The sequence below is a fragment of the Penicillium concentricum genome (assembly GCF_028827145.1).
Source record: "Penicillium concentricum strain IBT 3081 chromosome Unknown utg000006l_segment0_segment0, whole genome shotgun sequence".
In the NCBI taxonomy this organism is placed as follows: Eukaryota; Fungi; Ascomycota; class Eurotiomycetes; order Eurotiales; family Aspergillaceae; genus Penicillium; species Penicillium concentricum.
This window is the reverse complement of record NW_026622759.1, coordinates 1247543-1269051: the sequence shown is the minus strand read 5'-3', so window position 1 is coordinate 1269051 and position 21509 is coordinate 1247543. Positions and strand designations below refer to the sequence as shown.

The 21509-nt window shown below is 47.9% G+C and overlaps 9 protein-coding genes across 9 annotated transcripts; 6 read left to right on the top strand and 3 right to left on the bottom strand.

Annotated features, from left to right (window-relative positions):
• Positions 1-323: 323 nt before the first annotated feature.
• Positions 324-922, bottom strand: N7517_010660 (uncharacterized protein; the record flags this gene model as incomplete). Its single annotated transcript, XM_056728383.1, has 2 exons — positions 324-673; positions 700-922. 2 exons carry the CDS (start codon positions 920-922, stop codon positions 324-326), a joined length of 573 nt encoding a protein of 190 aa, XP_056574198.1.
• A 5978-nt stretch (positions 923-6900) lies between these two features.
• N7517_010659 (uncharacterized protein) lies at positions 6901-7971 on the top strand (the record flags this gene model as incomplete). Its single annotated transcript, XM_056728382.1, has 1 exon — positions 6901-7971. The coding sequence occupies one exon, from the start codon at positions 6901-6903 to the stop codon at positions 7969-7971; it is 1071 nt and encodes a 356-aa protein (XP_056574197.1).
• Positions 7972-8422: 451 nt separating this feature from the next.
• N7517_010658 (rRNA-processing protein LAS1) lies at positions 8423-9932 on the top strand (the record flags this gene model as incomplete). The annotated part of the gene is made up of 4 exons (XM_056728381.1): positions 8423-8542; positions 8618-8757; positions 8903-9343; positions 9440-9932. The coding sequence occupies 4 exons, from the start codon at positions 8423-8425 to the stop codon at positions 9930-9932; spliced, it is 1194 nt and encodes a 397-aa protein (XP_056574196.1).
• A 329-nt stretch (positions 9933-10261) lies between these two features.
• On the top strand, positions 10262-11536 carry N7517_010657 (uncharacterized protein; the record flags this gene model as incomplete). The annotated part of the gene is made up of 8 exons (XM_056728380.1): positions 10262-10286; positions 10380-10467; positions 10533-10653; positions 10763-10973; positions 11047-11132; positions 11189-11323; positions 11375-11401; positions 11453-11536. 8 exons carry the CDS (start codon positions 10262-10264, stop codon positions 11534-11536), a joined length of 777 nt encoding a protein of 258 aa, XP_056574195.1.
• A 602-nt stretch (positions 11537-12138) lies between these two features.
• On the top strand, positions 12139-13926 carry N7517_010656 (putative NAD+ kinase; the record flags this gene model as incomplete). The annotated part of the gene is made up of 5 exons (XM_056728379.1): positions 12139-12162; positions 12214-12258; positions 12313-13321; positions 13421-13697; positions 13770-13926. 5 exons carry the CDS (start codon positions 12139-12141, stop codon positions 13924-13926), a joined length of 1512 nt encoding a protein of 503 aa, XP_056574194.1.
• Positions 13927-15074: 1148 nt separating this feature from the next.
• N7517_010655 (trafficking protein particle complex subunit 5) lies at positions 15075-15937 on the top strand (the record flags this gene model as incomplete). Its single annotated transcript, XM_056728378.1, has 2 exons — positions 15075-15349; positions 15451-15937. 2 exons carry the CDS (start codon positions 15075-15077, stop codon positions 15935-15937), a joined length of 762 nt encoding a protein of 253 aa, XP_056574193.1.
• A 359-nt stretch (positions 15938-16296) lies between these two features.
• Positions 16297-17832, bottom strand: N7517_010654 (microfibrillar-associated 1 family protein; the record flags this gene model as incomplete). Its single annotated transcript, XM_056728377.1, has 1 exon — positions 16297-17832. One exon carries the CDS (start codon positions 17830-17832, stop codon positions 16297-16299), a length of 1536 nt encoding a protein of 511 aa, XP_056574192.1.
• A 539-nt stretch (positions 17833-18371) lies between these two features.
• On the top strand, positions 18372-18912 carry N7517_010653 (putative ssDNA binding protein Ssb3; the record flags this gene model as incomplete). Its single annotated transcript, XM_056728376.1, has 3 exons — positions 18372-18608; positions 18722-18776; positions 18848-18912. 3 exons carry the CDS (start codon positions 18372-18374, stop codon positions 18910-18912), a joined length of 357 nt encoding a protein of 118 aa, XP_056574191.1.
• A 910-nt stretch (positions 18913-19822) lies between these two features.
• On the bottom strand, positions 19823-21254 carry N7517_010652 (serine/threonine-protein kinase; the record flags this gene model as incomplete). Its single annotated transcript, XM_056728375.1, has 3 exons — positions 19823-20352; positions 20422-20987; positions 21040-21254. The coding sequence occupies 3 exons, from the start codon at positions 21252-21254 to the stop codon at positions 19823-19825; spliced, it is 1311 nt and encodes a 436-aa protein (XP_056574190.1).
• Positions 21255-21509: the final 255 nt, after the last annotated feature.

The window sequence follows — 21509 nt, the reverse complement described above, 5'->3', positions numbered from 1 at the left end:
CATTCATCTCTTACGAGTGTAATTGCCCGAATGGGGCTCGGACAGGCTCGAATATTGACTGGGCCTCACATGGCGCAGAATATACGAACTAATTTACATTATTTGATCCTTAGATTCATTTACTGGTGATGGGTCTTTGCAACTGAATTCTTCTTTCCTTTCTTGGCTGTATGTAATCGAAAACTCACTGAGATTACGCAAACAGCAAAAATATGTCGTAGATCGCCTCCATCTCGTTCGCATTGTTTGGGCTTAAGTTCAAGGTCTGTATGAAGAACATAGCGTTAGGATAGTCCTTAATCGCGTGTATGAATTGAAATTGCTCAGTGCAAGCATCGACGACAAGACCGGTCTTTCGATATTCCTCCAGCCTGCTTGAAGCAGGCGAGAAAAGTCTCCATCTGGACGTCTTTCTTGTACCGAATGCTTGTCCAATTCTGCAACTCCAAGGAGACTGGTTGCATATTGAGCCCATCGTAAAGACTTTTAATAACCAGAAATGCAGATCGGGCATCAAAGACCTGCTCGATATGGGAAGCTGGGACTTTGTCGAGAGTCGAGCAGAATTTCAAGCGAAGGCGGTAGTTCAGCTGCTCCCACTCTTCTGGTTCGGCATCGTGTTTGTGGGAAAGGAGCTTATTTTGCTCAATGGTTTCCTCGAGTAATCTCTCCACTTGCTGGTTGGGGACGTATACAGACGCAATTCGCCTGCTTTGGCAACAAAAGAAATGGCTTCCTCGTGAGTATAGTGCTGGTACTTGGGCTCGGCCGGACTTTCGTTCACTCCCATTATAATGGGCCAGTACAAGGGATCGGTAGCACATAGTTCAGCTTTCAGCTGTTGAAACCATGAATGATAGTTGTGCGTCCCCTCGAGCTTTGTACCGATCCCGGAAGTCCGTGGTATCTCGATCGGTGCCATTTTGGGGGATTAGTTAGTGCGCGTTGGTTCCAGTGGTGTACGGTGACGCTGATCGATGCTAGGTAGTTATGGGTGGTAAAGACGAGGGAGTGAGACAAGCGGATATCGAGTTTTCAGAACCTTCGGGATGATTATTGGTGAAAGACCCAAAGCGGAGAACCGTCATCATTCATACGGGATAGCTTCCGTGAGCAGTGAATGTCATTACCAATAGCCCTGGGCTCTCTGGTGATGGACTGGATAAGATATGGGACGATGATGTGAAGTGAATCTGCCTACCCTACGCTGTGGGATAGGAGATGAAGGAATTCATGTAGGCATATAAATATGGCCGAGAGAGGCGAGGCAGAGCGTTTTTGGAGGCGACACTTGCTTTAGGGAGTCAGTCTCGAAAGTTATATATATGAAAAAGCCACTTGTCTTCCTCTTCATCTCAGCAGCTGACTTGGGTTCTGAATAGCACAAGACGTTCATAAAGAAAGCAGTATTCGATAACAAACCAACAAGACACGTTGATCTCTCCCTAGCTACATTATCTGAACGTGTAGATCTTGGATGGACGATTAGCAGTGGTCGTCAAGACAACCGGGACGTGGACCTGCTTTTGTGCATATACGAGGGGAAGGAGAAGGGCTGCCCCAGCTCAAAGGAGGATCAGGTTGCTGGTATCCAGGCTCGTTTCAACTGGCTGGAGGGAGCCGGCTAGTTCCCAATTTCCTGCTTGTCATTTCCGTGTCTCTGACTATCAAATCCAGCCCCGACTCTCAGCCACTCTCCAGTGGCATCACCAAATAGGCCAAACCCTGGCTGAAAGGGTAAGTCACTCCTCCCCCAAATAATACTCTATCTCATAAATATAGACCCGGATGAGGTCCTATCTGGATCAAACCTGGCAGCATACCATGGACAGTATTCTGTACGAATACATCCTCATATCACCTCTGACTAACACAAAATTTCAGTCATTATCTGCGTCCGATGATGTATCAGCAGAGACAAAGTCGAGTATTTCGCTTAGTTTCTAGAGACAATCGATTTTCTTCACCAGCATGGCATCTGGCACAGGGACATAAAACCAGACAATATCCTCATGAGACGCTTCGATCCTCCAGATGTAATGCTAACTGGTTTTGAATATGCATGTGACACCACGGACATCCCCGATGATAATGGGGCCGACACTAAACAATATCTTGCACCCGAGCAGGTTGAGGGCAAACCCCATGATCGGGCTATTGATTATTGGGCCTGTGGTATGATCGGGTTGGAGCTGATTCTAGGGGGACCAATTAGGTCGAGGATCCTGGCCTTAGCCTCACAGGCTCTCAGGAGCACCTTGAGAATTTACAAGAAAACTCGCCGTTATCGAGATGTTCCCGATACATGCTGAAAGAAGCTCTGGGTTCTCGCGTGACGGCTGATGTTTTGCTCTGCCTCACACCCGAAGGCGAAAAGTCAAATATGAGTAGGAATTGATGCCACGCTAGATAGTTCATCAGTTTGAGTTTTGACCTAGTTAGTCTCTGCCAAGGCCATATTTCCCATTGACTCATTCTAGAGCTTCTGTCGCACATAACTTGATAATTGCGCCAAGAAGACCAATAAGATTTAAGCAAATGAAACTTAGTCGCACGTTCCCCTAGTAAATTGTCCTACGGAGGTACATAAGTATCATCTAAGACAGATTGTGTATATTGTCTATATATCAGTTATAAAATTAGATCAACACAAATCTACTCCGAACTCCGCAGTGGCAAAAAACATGTGTCTTGAAATAAGCACAACGCAACACCGCAATGCCGCAAACCCGCAAACCCGCAATTTAATGCGCTCCCACACTACTCCACAATCCGTGATCTACGAGATTGCACTCGAAAGTGTAAAATAAAAAAAAACCCTCTATTGCCCGAAACCAATAATGTGCTCATGACTCTCATAATGCGCTCATCGCTCTCACCCTCTATGTCGTATCCACCAAGGCGTGTCGCTGGAGCGGGAAAGAAGCGGGAGAGGGACTCCGTTAGACCATTCGTCCGATATGGAAATGATACTCGTTTTAAGTGGGGGTTGTGACTCTGGTCAACTGGGTCTTTCGGGGGTCTGTTTCCACTAATAATCTAAGTGTAATATTTTTTTTTCCGTTGATCCTTTGGGTGATCTTTAGAATACGGATGGAGTTTGGAGATGAAAGTGGTGTGTTGTTGGTGCATATGTAGGGGAGTTGGAATGGGATGAAGAAGTGATGTGGACTCGGTGCATATTAATTATATACATACGTTGTACACTGAAGTAGGGGAAGTGCGGAAGCACTGTATATCACATATGTGTGCCTCGGCATACAGTTGTGGAACGATGAAATTGCAAGTACTGGATGGAGAACACGGTGAAAGACAAAGCGGGTGTATATATCCCAGGTACGGAGTCGAATCGGAGCATGTGTAAGCATTTAACGCGAGCCCGGGCAATTACATTTCCTTTTTTGGACTAGTTTATTAAAACTATTATGGAGAGCGCGGGTGATGACTTCAGGGCTTGAGCCCCTTTTGTAGAATTACTTGGTTGTGTGCCGTTTAACCAGGCCTCTAATCTCATGTAAATTGGCGCAAATTTACATAAGTGCCGAGCAATAGTTGTGTTCCCTCTTGAAATGGTGTGCCATCTCACAGCAGTTGCATATACCCCTGCCATCTGCACCGGACTTCTTCTAGCATAAACTAGGCACAATCCCAGAGTATAAATAGAAATAGTGTAAATAGTCCTATACCTCAGAATCGTGTATCAACTTTCCCTAAGATCAGCGGAGTATTAAGGAGATCAAAAGGGAGTAAGAATGTGGAACCAGGGTAAAGTAAAATGGGAAGGTTTTACAATTTTCGATTCAGGGAAAAAGGTGTGTGATTGGTCCAACCTCTGTGAGAACGTTGGCCTGACCGCTAGGCGCCGTCATGAACTTCAGCTCAGGTCATAAGTTTAACTTCCAGACGGATAAGGAATGTTTTTCCTCCGTACACAACCTGGACCTACTAGACCTAGACCTTACGTGGACCCATATCCGAGGATGGCAGCCTTGAATTGCGCCCGATTTGGATTACAGTTGGAGTCGATGACGAAGGATAACCGTGAGGCTGCAGCCTTCATCGTGCATCTTGCATTAGACCTTACGTGTCTCCAGGGCTATGTTGTGTCACAGGTCTAGGTCTGGACTGGATTTGGAAAATCCAATTCTGACATTCTAACCTAGCCTATCGGGAAGGTAAGTTTCATGATCTGTCGGAGGATAATCCCAACGATCGTCGAGATGAGCCCCGCCAATACATTGGATTAGAGGTAATGGTCACATTTTATTCTCTCTCAAGGTACATTTGTATCCCTGTCATTTACATCCCTTCTTGTTTAGTATCACATTTTCACATAAGCCCCAAAACAAGAACAAAGGAGGAACGCACGGGGATCAGGGTGACCCAAACGTTTGCATCCGATGCTACACCGTAAGGAGCTGGTGACATGGCGCTAAAGCAAGCCAAATTGACCTGGCCCGCAGCTCCCGCTGCATTCTTTGGGGCTAAGAAGGGGAACCGGGCAATCAGAACCCCCGACTTGGGAACGTCTGGAAGGATGGAAGCTGGGATCGGCTGTGCCCCAATAGTGGAGTGGGTTTTTTTGGAAATGAAATGGGAAGTTCATCAGTGTGGATATGGAATCCCTTTTTCCTGTAAATAAAATAAAAGAGGCTGACTGATAGCATCTAGCGTCTCTCGGAAGTGACCGCTTTACATACTCCGTGGACTCCGTACTTATTGGTACTAGTTCACTATAACAAAGTAGATTATATTGGAAAGGAAACATGGTACTGGGTACTGGGGACTCGGATCTTGCCCGGCATGCAGGGTTCCTTTAGGAATCTCGTATTTGCTTACAACATAAGCTGAATCCTGCCAATATAGTATGGAGTACCAGTACCTCTTTGTGCTCAAGGGGTGATCAGACCAAGGATCCTTTTAAAAGAAACCCCATGCTGTGTTGTTACGGTGTGCTCAGTGCATACCAAGATCGGCAGTTTCTTAGGTTGTGTCAGCGGTTCCACTAAGAGAACTCTGATCAAGACAAATCAGACACATCTGGCCTTCTGGAAAAATTGTCTCCAATTATTTCCTCTTTGCTTTTTTTTTATTTTACCCTTTTTGTGGCCCCTGTAGTGCAGGGAGTGGGTCTTTAAATGCGCTCTGGATGCCGCGTGATGGACTTGATGTGTTTTGCATCAAGATCGGCTATTATTTGTAGGCATCTTTATCTATTATACAATGTCTCTAATGCTATGAGTACTTCTAAGATACTATATATTAAATCTCACCAAATCCTGCAATCTAGATAGATTGGAAATAGAACGCCCCTGACCAAAGCGGGCTTGGCCGGGGATTGGTCTGTTTTTTTGGCTTTTGGCACGATCAGATCCACTTGGCCACGTTGTAAATGGCACTCCTTTTTCTTTTAATTTTCGGTGGATTTTTTTTTACTTAGTTCACGCCAAGTTCTAGACATTGGCGCTAATCTTGAGACTGGGAATTAGCCCTGCAACTTCCCTTTGTTAAGCTGCAGGTGATATAAGATATACTGATCACATTCTAACATCTTCAAAACGTGAAAACTTCGTGATCTGAACTTAAAAAGCTCCACTGTTCACTTGGGATAGCCGACCTTCCCGCTCACCCATTTTTCACTAGATTTAAGACCGTCAACCATGTCCCATTTTGGTGGCGTCTGTGATAGATTTCTGTGCCACGCTCCCGATGAAACAAGACCCACAAACGTTGAGGCAATCGATACGCTACTTTGTATCTATATTTTAGTTGCCCCTCTTTTTTCTTTTTTTTTCTCAGGTGATAGAGACCTTTGCAAATGCAGGTAGCCTAAGCCTCGCATGGCCCAAGTTTCCGTTTTCGATTCAGCCAAGCCGACCTAATTGATTGGCTCAGTCGAGTCTATTTCTAGGCTCGGAACATTTATGGGGAAAAAAAAGTCAAAGTGAATAAATACAAAGATGGCAATGATGCATCTCCTGCATCATGTACTCCGTATTCCGGTAAAGAGAAAATAGCATCACATCCGGGTATGCACGGTACAAAGGGGAGAGACCGTTCTTTAATCTAGACTTTCCGAAGGGCGATGACGGTAATTATCTTTTTAGCTCCACTTCCACCCCTGTCGAAATTCAAAAGGCGTAGTCGATCTCTAGCCCATCACATTGTAACCCTTGCGTAACGGGCTCTGTAACGTTATAATTGGGGGAACAGGGGACAAGGTGTCCTGTATATTAATCCAAATCCGGTCGCATTCTTATATCGGGCATGACATTCCCGGCTAAAGGGTCAAGTGTTGGGGTTTAGTTTGCTGTTTATTAACCAAAAGGGGGGAGTATAAAGTAAAAGGAATAAAACGGGAGCCCCATATTCTATAGTATAGGATATAATATACCATACGGAGTACCTAGTACATAACTATATAATGTATTTAATTTAATTCCCCATGTTCGCCTCAAAAAGCATGTTCCATGTTCCCACAGGTCTGATCCCCCCACTCTGTTATTTGCTGCACTCCGGAGTATTCCCTATGGGTCGAAACGGTGGAATTGCCCTGATTTATGGATTCGGTTCCAGTTTTCCCTGTCAACGTCGTGTCAATCCTACTTAGATGGCCCTGGATTCCCTTATAAACCTACCTTACCTAGTAATGGGATCTTCACTGGATTTAAATACTCTTCCTAAACGGGAGGGCTCTTTTAATTCCACTCTTTATTAACTCCACACTACGTAAGCTATTTGCTTTTAATCATTTGACTATATACTGACTTGATTTCCCCCTCAGTTCCTCTCTTCATCTCTTACTTTCCAGTTTCTTATATGGCCCATTATTCTTGGCAACCTCACCCTTCAACGGGCTCTCAATGGATTCAAGACAATGCTTCTTATGACCAATCCACCATGCAAGATCTAGCCCGTGCTTTTCCTCGACCGAGGCACACTCGCGTCATGAAGCCTCGTAGTGCAGGCAACAGTCCTTCGGCGGCAACCAGGAGACGATCAACAGTAAATCAAAATGTGATGCATGGACTACCCCAATATCAGTCATCCCTGGAAGAAGCCCTCCTCGCCTCGGCTGCCCGGAACTCACGTCCGATGAGCTGGCATCCTTCATCGGCTAGAACTCGGGGCATTTCCAACCCGTACATCTCAGATTTCCCTTCGGATAGCTATGCCGGTATGGGAGCCGTGTCTGATCAGTATCTCAACTCGGCCGTCTACAGCGAAAACATCATGTCATATCCCATGACCGCCGACCCTTCATTCTCCCCTAATGACTACTTCCCCGTCTACTCAATGCAAGACGATTTGCCACTTCCGCAACACACGCCGTCGCTCATGACCGGCTCACAGCTCGACCCGATGGGGTGGGATCTCGGCGGCATGTCCACCGATATGTCAATGTCTCACCCCGCCTCCGACAACTGGAACCTAGACATGCTATCAATGGGAACCAACATCCCACCACCAGAGACAACATGTCCAAGCTACGTCAGCGTCCCTTCCCCAGGTGAACTGAGTGGCCCATCGACACCGGACTTTCTCCCCATTCAACAGTACGATCCCTTCCAGATCACCGAGCCCACGAGGACCAGAAAGGCCGAAGAAGAACTCGTCGGCATGGGCCTCTACAGCCAGCCCAACGGAACACTGGCACGAGCCCCGCAGAGCAAATTGGGCGAGGGCCTGAAGCTCGAAGAAACATTCACCCCATCCGACGATGATAAGGACGCCGAGTCGGACGAGGTCGAGAGCATTGGACAGAATCAATTGCCCCAGCAACCAACCTACCATGAATCTGCGGCTACCATTCGCCAGTCAAACTTTCCTTCCAAGCAGCCCAAACAAGCTCTGAACCTGCGGTCTTTCTTCTTCGACCATGATGATACGGATCAGCAGCCGATGGCTGCTGCACAACCTTTTGCTGCTTTCAATCAGCCTTGCATGAACTATGGGTATGGGTGGATCTGAGATCGCCTAGCGGACGAATTTTTTTCTTTTTCTGCCTTTTTATTTCGCATTTCTCATTTTTACCAGCGGCATAGCGTGGAGTTTCTCTTTCATCATTTCTATCTCGGAGTCGGATACACGGAAAGGATACCCTAGGACGAGCTCTACCAACATTTACTTTAGGTGTATTCGTACACGATCTGATACACAATCTACCGCAATATTTGCTACCTATCATTATTTCCATGCTTAGTTGAATTAAAACCATAGTGTTAAGTCGAGTTCTCGAAGTATACAAACTCACCCTCTGATTGGCTGCGGAAGGAATAAACCTCGGCAAAACCATCCCAAAGGAACAACAATCCGCCGAGAATATTTCGCAGGCTATCAACGAAAAGTCAAGCAAACAAAAGGTCACCCAACCAGCGTCGAGTTTAATTTCTAATTTCTCATTTCAAACTCAGCGCCGAGAATGGCAAAGGTGATTTTCACGGCTTGGAAAACCAAGTCTCAGTTGTTGGAAGTGCGGAACGAGTTTTATCCTCCGTCTGCGTACGCTGGACCGGATTTGCGTTCCCATGGCTGTGCAGTGGTATGTTACATATGCATGATAGAAATTAGTGGTGTCAGTTGTGTATGTGGTTTACTAACGATATCCGAATTAAAGGTCGAAGCTTGGAAACTACGCGGCAATGTACCGCACCATGTTGAAGCTACGGCATTATTGACAGATGCTATTCTCCATGATGATGCTCAGAGGAACTCCATCTTCTCAATTCGTGCTACATATTCCGCAGCTTTTTGTCGGTGAGTTATTGAGCCGTATCTGATTCTTGTTTTTACATTGATGGGAGAGAAACCCCCCATCTGATTCCCTGAGATGATGTCTCAAATTCAAACTCTCCCCATTCACATAGCATATCTCCCGTTTTTCAAAACTAACGCCCGTTAGCTTCGTAACCGGTCTCGTGGACACCAAGATCCACGGCGTTCGCCGAACAATGTTCCAACGCGCCACAGACTTAGGCCTCCCAGCCTCCTTCGTGGAACTTCGCCACGAAGCAACCCACCGCGAGCCGCCGTCGCTTGTCGTACTGCGCAAAGCTGCACAGCGCTCGCTCGAGTGGCTGTGGGACAATTACTGGGCCGGTGTTGCTGATGACTCCGGTGCTGCATTGACCCATGACGACAGTGCGTCTGTCAGGGCCGCCTTAAGCGACGCTTTGCAGCCTCTAGCCGGCGGATCGGCGGATGTACCCAAGAAGCGGAAGCGGGATCAGGCTGTTTCGGTCGCTATGCGCCTTGTCTCGGTTTGTAATGTTTCGGGGACGGGGGTCAGACTTTTGTCTTCTGTTCTGCTCGAGCGGGGGTTCTTGGTGCCTAAGGAACGGGAGTGAGTTTTCTTCCCCTTTTTCTTTGTTTTTGTCTTGGATGTGTTTCATGGGGTGCATCTGTTGTCGGGGAGTACATGCTAACTGTGAAATTCTAGACTTGGGGAATCACTGGATGATACATTCAAGGAATGGAACCCGGTTCTGCAAAAGGTTGCAGAGAGTCATCCTGCGTTTTTGAGGCATTTGACCGAAGATCTGGTCAATGATCTAGCCTTTAAGAACACAACAGATATATCGGAAGATGCGCCTTCCGAGGCTCTGTATCTGTGGATCGCGCATATCTTGACATCTTCTTCCTGGGAGTTCCACAGACAATCATGCCCGCAGAGCTATGTTCTCCGAGCTTGTGATGAAAGTCCACACCACTGGACAAAGATGTTGGGAGATCAGTTAAGAAAGCATGCTAGCAAGCCCAAATCAGTTCTTGCCGCTCGACCCGCTGTCAAGAACCGAGTCTCGAAGCCCAAACACGTTAGAAATGACACGCAATACGCTCCCACTCAGCTTTCGGATAAGCTGCTGGAACATGGATGGGGGTTCTTGGAGAAATGGGACAGTCGACCTTTGGGTGTGGTATCGAGTAATTAGATGGGCGTATCTCCAATTTACAAAATGAAATTCACACGCTGCTGGCAGCGTTAGAGAACCCAAAGCCAATATCCTCTATACAATATAGACATCCCTGCATCTACATAGTAACGAACAGCCAATCAAAAGTGGTGGCATTACTAAAAGCTGTCAAGCTAAGCGGGAAAATAGTTATTCCGGATGACGTTGGTAATCCGAGAGATCCACCTAGGCAGTGTACCTCTTTCGAGAGCTCCCCGCACTGTTTTGATTCATCGTTGGTGATGAACTTTCTAAGGACACAATTACTCGGAACTAGCTCCCGTCTATTCAGGTCACAAGTCAGAGCCATGCATATCCAATCAATTCCTATGTGTATGTTGGTCCGGTCCCGCGATATATATTACAAATCAAAACTGGCAACCTTGGTATATTGTAGTATTTGCTTATTTTAGGTCAATTCTACAGGGACGGGGAAGGGCAACAACTATGCCTACCTCGTGACAGATGAATCGACCAAGAAGTCGGTTATTATTGATCCTGCCAATCCTCCGGAGTGAGTTGCATCTTAGATCCGGTTGAAACCACTGCACGAGCCGAGCTAATTCTGTGGAATTGCAGGGTTGCGCCGGAGCTCAAGTCCCAGATTGATTCTGGAAAGATTGACCTGACGGCCATTGTTAACACTCACCAGTATGTAGATGGAACTTTCATGGGCCAGTACAAAGAAGACAAAATCCAGGTTTGCTGACATTTGCTGAAGCCACTGGGATCATGCCGGCGGTAATGATGACATTGTATGCATACTTTTCGGGATATCGGGTGTTACCTACAGCTAACATTTGCACCAGTTGAAACAATTCAAGGGCCTTCAGGTCATTGGTGGTAAGGACTGCGCGTCTGTCACCAAGACCCCCGCCCATGGCGAAGAATTCAAGATCGGAGATCGTATCTCAGTCAAGGCATTGCATACTCCTTGTCATACGCAAGACAGCGTCTGCTACTATATGCAAGATGGAGACCAGCGTGTTGTTTTTACCGGCGATACTCTGTTCATTGGCGGTATGTGTATTGTTTTCAAAACCTCCACCCATACGTCTGTTGATGGAGCGACATGGACTAATCTTGAAACCAGGATGTGGCCGATTCTTCGAAGGAAATGCGAAGGAGATGCACAAGGCCTTGAACGAGACTCTCGCGGCTCTGCCTGATGACACCAAAGTTTATGTAGGATTATCTTTTCATGTTGATACAAGACTCATGCTGACTCCATCCAGCCCGGTCATGAGTACACAAAGGCCAATGTCAAGTTCTGTATTGCAGTCTCGCAGACAGAGCCCATCAAGAAGCTCCAGGCATTTGCGGACAAGAACCAGCAGACACAAGGGAAATTCACCATCGGTGATGAGAAGGTAAGAGCTGGATCTAAGCAATACTCCTGGTCGATACTGACAAACATTTAGCTCCACAATGTGTTCATGCGCGTCAATGTAAGTTCCTTGTCCTTTGCCCTTGTATATGCCGTTGCTCACATAGAACAGGACCCCGAGATCCAAAAGGTAACTGGCAAGACGGATCCTGTGGAGGTGATGGCAGCATTGAGAGAGATGAAGAATTCGATGTAAAGTATGGGAGGGAAGTTAGCATGCAAATCTATCAGATCACCTTACATTCCGATATATCTCCGAGAAAACAAGCGTGTGTTCCGATGCTAGACTGAACTGCCAAGACAGAACGGTGTGTAGAACCCATATAAATGAAATCTCCAACAAATCATGTCAATTAAGAGATTCACTCCGGAAAATCGCCATGTGTTTTGGGAGCTGCTCTCTGAGTGGATATGTATTACGTCATAATCGTGCCAAGCTCACACCGGTGTTCGCCAATCTTTATGTATAGTGCTTTTTTATATGATGCTTGTTCCTTCGCATTAGATAGGTCGGACTAATCCTAGTACTAAATCAATTGTAACAGACTTATATTATACGTTAGTGCAGTTACTATTCCTTTAGCTAGCTCGAGTATTGTAAAGAGTCGATGGTATATGCATGTACCTTTTATATGTGCAAACCATACAAAAGATACCTAATTTCTCGATTTTTGCTTGCGGGTGCACCGAGGTAGTGGGGCATGGTTCCCAGTTACCCACTTTCTTTCATGCCACCAACACCCAGACATCTCAACCATGACAGAGTGATCAACAGGAAACTTCGAGTACTTCTGCGCGATGGATAAGGCAGTTACGGACGATGTAAGTGCGGATGGACTGGGGTATTGCAGTGACTGACCAATGCCATCATAGAACAACGGAGGGGTGAGCGATACGGACGCTCAGAATCACCTGGAGGTAAGCAGTTTGACTCCCATGAAAGTTCCATACTAAGCGCATGTCATTACCCAGGTCGTGTTCTATCCCGACTCCAATCACCGTCGCAAGTCCTCCCTTGTTACGATGGACAAGCCGAGAGTCCAACCTCACCCATCATCCCATGATGACCAGTTGACCGCCTGCTACGTCCATTCCCTCATTGCGAGCGAGTGGACCTCACCTCAACACCACCTGAAGCCCACAGGAGACACAGATGTGATACGGACATTGGATGAGGATGAGACTAAACCCGTGGCAAATACCAAAGGCATCCAACCAGATGAATTGGTCTCGGTGGTCGACGATAGCAACAAACCGCTACCCACAGTCATTGAATCCCGGCATCTTACGAAGAGACAGCTCTCGGATATGGCCTGGAATGTGCGCAAGCTATCCAAGAAGCTGGGAAGCATCAAGCTCAAGCTCACCGTGAAGAATATCTTCATTGTAAGCAAGGCGCAGGACGAGTCGCTGGTAAGCCTGACCCGAAAGGTTACAAGGTGGCTACTCTCCAAGGACCGGGACTATAAGTACGTGGTCTACGTCGAGCGACGGCTCGAGGCGCATGCGGATTTCGGTGCGTTGCAACTGATACAAGACGAGCCCTCCGCCGAGGGCCGGCTCAAGTACTGGGATACCAGGATTGCGCAAGAACAACCGCATTTATTCGATTTTGTGATCACGCTCGGCGGAGACGGAACCGTTCTCTACACGAGCTGGCTGTTCCAGCGCATAGTGCCGCCCGTACTCTCCTTTGCGCTGGGCTCACTGGGATTCTTGACCAATTTCGACTTTGCGGATTACCAGAATAGCCTCGATAATGCTTTCCGGGATGGCGTTTTCGTCAGTCTACGGTTACGGTTCGAATGCACCATCATGCGCAGCAAAGCGCGGATAAGAGATCCGCAGGCGCACTCTCTACCGGAGCGTGACCTAGTAGAGGAACTGATCGGAGAGGAAGGGGAGGACACATTAACGCACACCCCAGATCATGTCTATGAGATTCTCAACGATGTAGTCCTCGACCGGGGGCCAAACCCAAGTATGTCTTCCGATTTCTGATTTCCGATTGCGATTCTCCCCTCCGTGTTACATGTTAGGTTTCACGAAAGCAGACACACAGCTAACCCATCTTCCCTAGCCATGTCTCAAATCGAACTCTTCGGGGACGACGAGCATTTCACCACCCTCCTTGCTGACGGAATTTGCATTGCTACCCCAACCGGATCGACTGCTTACAATCTTGCCGCTGGCGGCTCTCTTTCGCACCCCGAGAACCCCGTCATCCTTGTCACCGCCATCTGCGCCCACACGCTATCCTTCCGACCGATTATTCTACCAGACACCATTGTCTTGCGCATGGGTGTGCCGTACGATGCGCGCACGAGCTCATGGGCTAGCTTTGATGGACGAGAGAGGTGCGTTTGTTACTTTGTCACATATACCATGTTACCATTGATTGGGTCTGTTAACTGACTGACAAATCCCAGAGTCGAGTTACATCCTGGTGACTATGTTACCGTGTCAGCCTCGAGATATCCCTTTGCCAATGTATTGCCTCCTGGTGGACAGGGTGAAGGCTGGGTGCACAGCATTTCCAAGACTTTGAATTGGAATTCGCGACAAAAGCAGAAGAGCTTCAAGTAGCTGGAGTGAAGAACATGCTTCTTCGACATATCGCTTGGCTCTTTCTTGCTATTCCCCTTTCATGAGCATGTTTGGTGTTATTTGGTGTCTATTTGATTCGATTTGGGTTACAGCCACTGGGTGGTTCATTTTTGGGCGTATATACTTTTCAAAATCTACAAAAACGATATGATTTGAGACTAGAAAACAAAACAAGAATAACATTATTCTTTTAGCTAATAAATTAGCTAGCTACAATTTTCCCAGCCATTTATTTTTTTCCAAAGTGGACACTACTTTTTTTTTCGCTAGTAGCTGCGGCTCCGCTCGGCCCTATAAAAGGCCATCGCCCAGCTCGAAATTTCTTCTTCTTCATCTTCCTCAACCGACTCGGTTTCGAAGTCTTAATGTTGACTTCGAACTCTGTTGGAGGACAACAACTCCCAGAGTATATGTGAACAGATTCACATATACTCTTCTTCACTGACTTGGTAAGTTTTTGACTTTTTTGCATTGCATTCATTTCCCCCCAGCCAACGGCCTTGCGCCGTTCGATGATGAAAACTTTCCTACATTCGCAGTTTCCACGCTAGCTGTCGCTTGAACCCAATCAAGGCAGCGCTGAGCGGAATATCTTCCTTGGATGTCTGAGAACTATTTGGCTGTTCCTTTTATGAATTTGCGTCTCAAATTTGGCAGTCGAGACAGTTGCTAATTGTCTCTCAGAAATAGGATCCCATTTGGTTGAAGCTTCGATCTTTGATATCATATTGTCGCTTGCAGTGTGCAGTGTCTGGCTCTATAGCTAGCTGGACTGTTGCTGGATGTGCTCGATGCTTTGCACAACTCGGCTTAGAGATATTTCGACTGGTGCGGTATCAGGCGTGGGGGTTCAACAGTTAGAATATTTAGTATATCAGTATCGAATCAATGACAGTTTTGTCTACAAATCTCTTCAAATCATATCCTTTAGTAGTCTTTCATAGCTTAACTCGTAGCTTCTCAGCATAAAAGTAAAATCTCGCAGGATTTGCACCCGAGCGAGTTATGCTCCGCCGTACAGCATCCACTGTTGATACCACAGACCTCCCATAGATACCTCAACTTGACCAGATCAAGCTCTCAAATCAATATTTCTCGACTCCGATCTAAATTGCAACGCCATTCTCATGGCGGCACCACCTCGACATGCCACGATGCAATCCATCAGCAATGGCGGCACACAAGGGAGCGACAGACCACAGACACAACAATCACAGCAAGCCCAGCAATCACAACAGTCCCCTGGATTGCGTGTACCTTCCAATCGCAAGACCATCTACGACCGACACCTAAACCGAAGTCGTAATGCAGAACTCAGCCGGGCGAGTTTCGCCTTTCTATTCGGAGAGATGGTCACATATGCTCAACGAAGAGTAACAGGTATCCAAGATCTGGAGAAACGGTAAACACCCCCTGATCCAAACCGGAATCCTCTCCCCAGCCCTCGGAAACAATTGTTGCCATGTACCTCCCTAGCAGCCCATAACTAACCCCTCCATCCAGGTTAAACGAACAAGGTTACCCCCTCGGCCTCCGCCTCCTCGACCTTCTCTTCTACCGCTCAACCTCAACCTCCTCCTCAGCCCTTTCAAGTTCTTCAACCTCCTCTTCACCCCCAAACAGACCCCTTCGCATCATAACCCTGCTGCACCTGATCCACGGCCCCCTCTGGCGCCTCCTCTTCGGCCGCGCCGCAGATGCCCTCGAGCACTCCGTCTCCCCAGACACCCCCAATGAATACATGATCACCGATAACGACCCAATGGTCAACACATATATCAGTGCACCCCGTGATATGAGCATGCTCAACTGCGCTGCCTATGTTGCCGGCATCATCGAGGGTGTCTGTGACGGGTGTGGATTTGAGACAAAGGTCTCGGCGCATAATCAGCCCACGGAGCTCTGGCCTAGTCGTACGGTATTCTTGGTTCGCTTTGGGGATCCGGTTATGGAGAGGGAGAAGGTGCTTGAGAGGGCGGGTGTTAAATAATGAATGACCTTTCCGGCTATCGGGGTGTTGGGCAGGCTCCAGGCTGATGTGTGCTTGTCAGCGTGGTAATCTACGGCGTTTGAGATGCTCTGGGTGTGGTTATAGAGCTCCTACTCTGCGGCTCTTTGGTCTTCGATTCCAACACCGACATTCCCTTCACGAAGTCATGCAAGTACAAGTCTGGACGGTCGATCCGAGGAACTTGTTAACAGTCCTTGCAGTCTGTGGATGTACAAAAGTCCTTGATTGTCGGCCAGCAGATATCATACAATCCAATTCCTCCAGGTGAGGATATGTTATATTACGTATATGTACATACACAGAAGAGTATTGGCACATTGGTTGCTCGAAATTCAATATCATAGAAGCAGATCCCATGCACATGCACTTTGTGATAGACTCGCGCCCAAATGCCAACAGCCAATTAGAACAACATCGCCTCGAGCATCGACCCGATCACGAACTGTCCACTCGCCGACGTTTCTCCCGATCATCATAAGGCGACGGACTCCGCTTCCGTCTCTCCCTAGACCGACTGCGCTCAACCCGACCAGAGTCTCGATCATCACGCCTATCCCGCCTCGGCGATCGCGACCTCGACCTACGCCGAGGTCGAACAACACTAGCATTAGCACCAGTCGGTCCACGATCCCCATCATCACCCCCCGATGATGATCAGGCATAAACCGTTCATCCGTAACACCCTGAGGAGGCCCATCCCTCCTCCTCCTATTCTCCAACCCATCCCCAAACCGCCCCGTATCCTCAGACTTAAGATCTCGATAGCGCGTCCGACCCTTCTTTCCAAGCTTCGTCATATCCCGCACCTGCATGTACTCCGGCAACGTATCACGATTGACATCGTCCTCAAAGCGCGCACCCATAAGCTCCCGACGATCAAGACCTTCCGCCTCAAGATCCCCACGGAAGAAAGCACCCTTATGGAAATACCGCTGCATAAAGCCCGTCTGTCCACGCGCAGCATCACGGTCTTCCTTCTGCTTCGCGATGAACTCGCTATCTTCGCGCTCCCGCTCCTCAGCCGTAAGATTCCGACGACGCTCGATCTCCTCGCGCTCTTTCTCACTCGCTTCAATAGCTTCCCGGGCTCGCTGCACGCGCTTCAGTTCCCGGAGTGTCCACGCCGCGCGCTCGGCTTCGGGGTCTAGACCGTCTGTGTCGTCAATGGCTTCTTCGTCTTCGGCTTCGACGAGCTCGTCGTCATCCCAGGCGCGATTCGCGCTTGAGCGCGCTATCGCTTCTTTCTCGAGTTGGTCGCGGATTAGGTTGTCTGCTTTTTCTTGGCGTTGCGCGGCGCGTTGGGCTTCGGCTTCGGCGGCGCGATCTGCGTCTGCTTGCGCTTTGGTTTGGCCGGCTAAGGTGGGTGCGGTGTTACGTTGGTCTTTTTTGATGAATGTTGGACGCATGAGCATGCGGCGTGGGGCTTCGTCTTCCGAACTGCTCTCTTCTTCCGAGCTTTCTTCTTCGGATTCCTCTTCTTCTTCTGCGGCGCTCTCAGCGGCGGGCGTGGATACAGTAGGTTTTAAATCGTCGGTTGTAGGTCGTGGTGCTGCTTTTGGCGCAGGTGCGGGCTTGTCATCTTCTTCGTCTTCGGTGACGAACCCTTCCTCGTCATCTTCTTCTTCGGCCTTTTGGGCTGGGACTGCAGAAGCTGGGAATGAGCTCGCTTTGGGCGCTTTTGCTCGGCGCAATACCTCGGCTCGTCTGCGCCGCTCTTGTTCTCGTCGCGCCTCCCGTTCAGCTTCATCGTCTTCCTCTTCCTCTTCCTCCTCAGATGAGTGCTCCTCTGCGATAGCCTTTCCAGGGCGGTAGCGACTAGGTTTGACGGGGTTTTTGGTCATTCCCCGGTGGGACGAGGGGAATGGAGGAGGCATTGTGGTCGGATGTGATGAGTGTTGAGGGAGGGTGGGTGTCGGTTATGTAGAGATATGTAGAGCTCCGTTGCCTGGCTTGCAGTTTTAAACCAGAAAATTGCGCCCGGTCTGCTCCGTAGTATGGTGTGGCGGTGCTTTGTTGAATTGACGTATCGGTCTGAAGCTTTTGCTGGAGATATGTGATCACGTGATGATATCGAAAAGCTACAGGAGGGCAGAAGTGAGAATTGACTACGCCAACTCAGAGGTTGATTATTATACTGGGTAGTCTTCCCCTCCGCTTACCAAAGAACCAAATTACCAATTAAAAGTGTGTTCACATAGTATTACCAGTTATCCATCTTAAAAGTCCACTTAACTATCTATTCCATCCATACAATTTAATCACCACGTGACCACGCGTTTCCACGCCTCGCGTCGATCAACCTTACTCTCCCCGCCGTTTTCCAGCATCAAATTACGCCAACAAAAACCCATCACCTCAACACTTCCAAATCCCGAACTCTCAACCGCAGTCGGGAAACATCCAATAATCAAAAATGTCACTTCAAACCCCCCGCATCCTCCCCTCCCACCTTCACGCCTTCCACCCTTCCAGCGCTAGCTCAAACACCGTCCGCATACTCGGCACCGTCACCGCACTCCACGGGGCAACCGGCACACTCACCTGCGGCACCAATGGCGATGTCACTCTGATCTTGAAGTCCGATGCGCGCTTGCAAGTCGGGAAGTTGGTTGAGGTTGTGGGGAAAGTGGCTGATCTAGAGGGTGGACAGGTATGTTGCACATTGGACCCGGAGGGAGCCCGGAGGAATATGGACTTGATATCTTGAATTTGGGCTTCCATGGCTATATACAGCAGATTCTAATGTTTTCCCGCACCTTTTAGGGATACGGACTCCGTGTACTTGGCTCGACAGAGTGGGGTGACCCAGCCGATTGCGGTATGTGATGAATGATTTTCCCTCTACAGTACATTGGCCTAGAGACTGACTTGTGTGTGTTGTGATTTTAGATTATAAGATCTACGAGCAAGTTGTCAATGCCACGCATAACTTCAAGTCTATCTTTTACGACTGATGGGTCATGAGTTAAGGGATTTGAATATAAGGCCATTTTTCTGAAGGGTTTATCCCGGGTCTGATATGAGTCTGGAATATACCAGGAGGACAGGTCAGCCTGGTTGTGACATTGTCAGCACGGTCTGTTAGTAGAGCCTAGAGCAGATATGTCTGTTTGAGGCCTGGGATGTCGATGTTGTCACTGTGATTCTCCTTGTGATTCCCCGGCTTTTGCGTTTTACATATGAGGTTATGATCAAAGCTTCTTCAATCAAGAGTTTACATTGTGCTGAACTTATTAAATACCGAAGGTGGAATGGATGTATTCGGTGACTACCTAGGTGACTAGCTACCTAGGTATACAAAGAGGCTGTGATTAGACAACCCCCCATGTATTCCGTGGTACCTGTCAACAGATGGCTACGAACCCACAAGGCTCAGCCAACGACTTTTTCAAAGAACATCCACGAGAACTCCTAATTTGATGTGGGCACGGATCTACACATCGACCTCAACAACTTGGTAATGTTGATATCCACGTTATGTGTAAGTAAGGCACCACCCTCTGCGCGATCTCAGGTGGGCTACGACGAGATGGGGGTCGAGGGCTGGGGAAAGGAAAAAGAGAAGAAGAAAAGAAGAAAAGAAGAAGAGGAAAGATGGGGGGAGGCCTTTTATAGGGTCACTTCCCACGTACCTTCCTGAAATCGACGGTCCTTCGCTCTTGCCTTTTTTTACATTTCAGGCAGGGTCCCAGCCATTTAGGTACAATGACATAAGCTGATACAGAGCTGTTGACTTAGTATACTACATTCAATATTATGTACATAATGTATCTGATACCGAGGTTCTTATTTGACCTAAATATTGCTCCGAACCCACACAACACCATAAGCGGACCAATGTCTAGAGAATGACAACGCGAGATACTAGATGTTTACCTTGGAGTCGCTCTCAAAATCAATCCCACAGAACCACGAATCAGCTAAGATTTCCGCAGGTGAAGGTCTCCTCGCAGGATCATATTGCAAAATCCATCGAATAAGCGCCTTCACTTTGTAAGCTTCCTCCTCATCTATATCCGGATCTGCCCTATCAAATGACTCTTCCATAGACATCTGTTCTAGTATAAGCGGTTCCTCCTCCGGAGGGACTCCCCCAAGCTGACAATTATAGAGCTTCCTCTCGGGCGTAAAGTATAACGATGATGACGCCCAATGCTTGAAGAGCTCGTCGGGGAGGGCGCCGAGCTGGGCAGTAAGGGAGAGAAGATGATCGTCATCTTCCCTCTTAGACCATGGTACACAGAAGAGCGGCTGTCCGATGATAAGCTCAAAGAGAACGCAACCGAAACTCCAGACGTCAAGGGTATTGTTCACGGCTCCGGTGAGAATCAACTCGGGAGCTCGAAGACCGAGTGGAGTGACTGGCTTTTTTGGTGGATCGGTGAAGAAATATGCTATATAGGTCAGGTATAAGTATACATATTTGTTAAGGAAGAGACATAATCGAAATAGAAGGTACTAACCACCGCCCATATCGGATAATTTAACCTTAAGCCCTTCGTCGTAGGAGGTAAAAGGCACTAGGGATTGCGCAACGGAAAGATATCGAGGTGCCCATTTATCTTGTTTGCCGTCTAGCCTCTGTATAGGGGGCGAGATCGACTCGGCTTGTATATCTTCTTGCCGGAGCAGCTCCTCGGGCGTCGAGTCGATATTGTTAAGAGCACAGAGGATGTTTCCCGGCTGGAAGTCTCCATGGGCGATACCATTTTCGTGGAGAAATACAAGAGCCTGTAAAGATTGCTTGAGGATGCTCTTTGCCATCTGAGGCGGATAGCGGACCTTCATTTCTTGCTTGCGAGGGTTAAACTGTGGCAGCTCCTCGACCATAGAATTCACACTTGGACCCATAGGCTCGAATACCAGGCACTTGTGGACGCCATTAGGTCCGCGGTGTTCGAACTCGCCTAGGAATCGCGTGATATGCTGGGTTCCTTCTGCGATTTCAGTGATGTGGTGTAAGAGTCGTAGCTCGATCGATCCTGAGATTTCAGACACAAGGATCTTCAGGGCGACATATCTACTGTTTCTGAGAGGAAATGAGTACAATCTATACGAGTAGAAAATGCAGATAGACTTACTTCAGGTCACGGGCGAGCCATACTGTTGAGTAGGAGCCGTCGCCAAGCTTCCGGATGACCTTGTACTGGTTTAAAACGTTGCCGATAACGACTGGATGATAACCACCTGGGCGATAATCCTCCACCCACTCACAGGGTAGTGTAATAGGGTTGAATCTCCATTCGTCATCCGTCGGGCCCCTTGATGGCGGAGTGGGAGGAGAAGATGTACTCATGGTTGTGATGGAGCTGCGTCCAAGAGTTATCGAGCGAAATTGTAACAGTAGATTTTGATGGGGAAGACCAAGGAGAAACTGGATAGAGCGTTGGAAGGCTTGCGGAGTACATTTACGGTCATCATTTCTATCTTTTACTACTATAGCCAATTACCTGGTTGAACTAGCTGTTGTTTTGATACTCTTAACGGAGTCTATAGCCAGAATATGATTGTAATATTTTGATTTGATTTAGTATTTCGTGCTATCATAAGA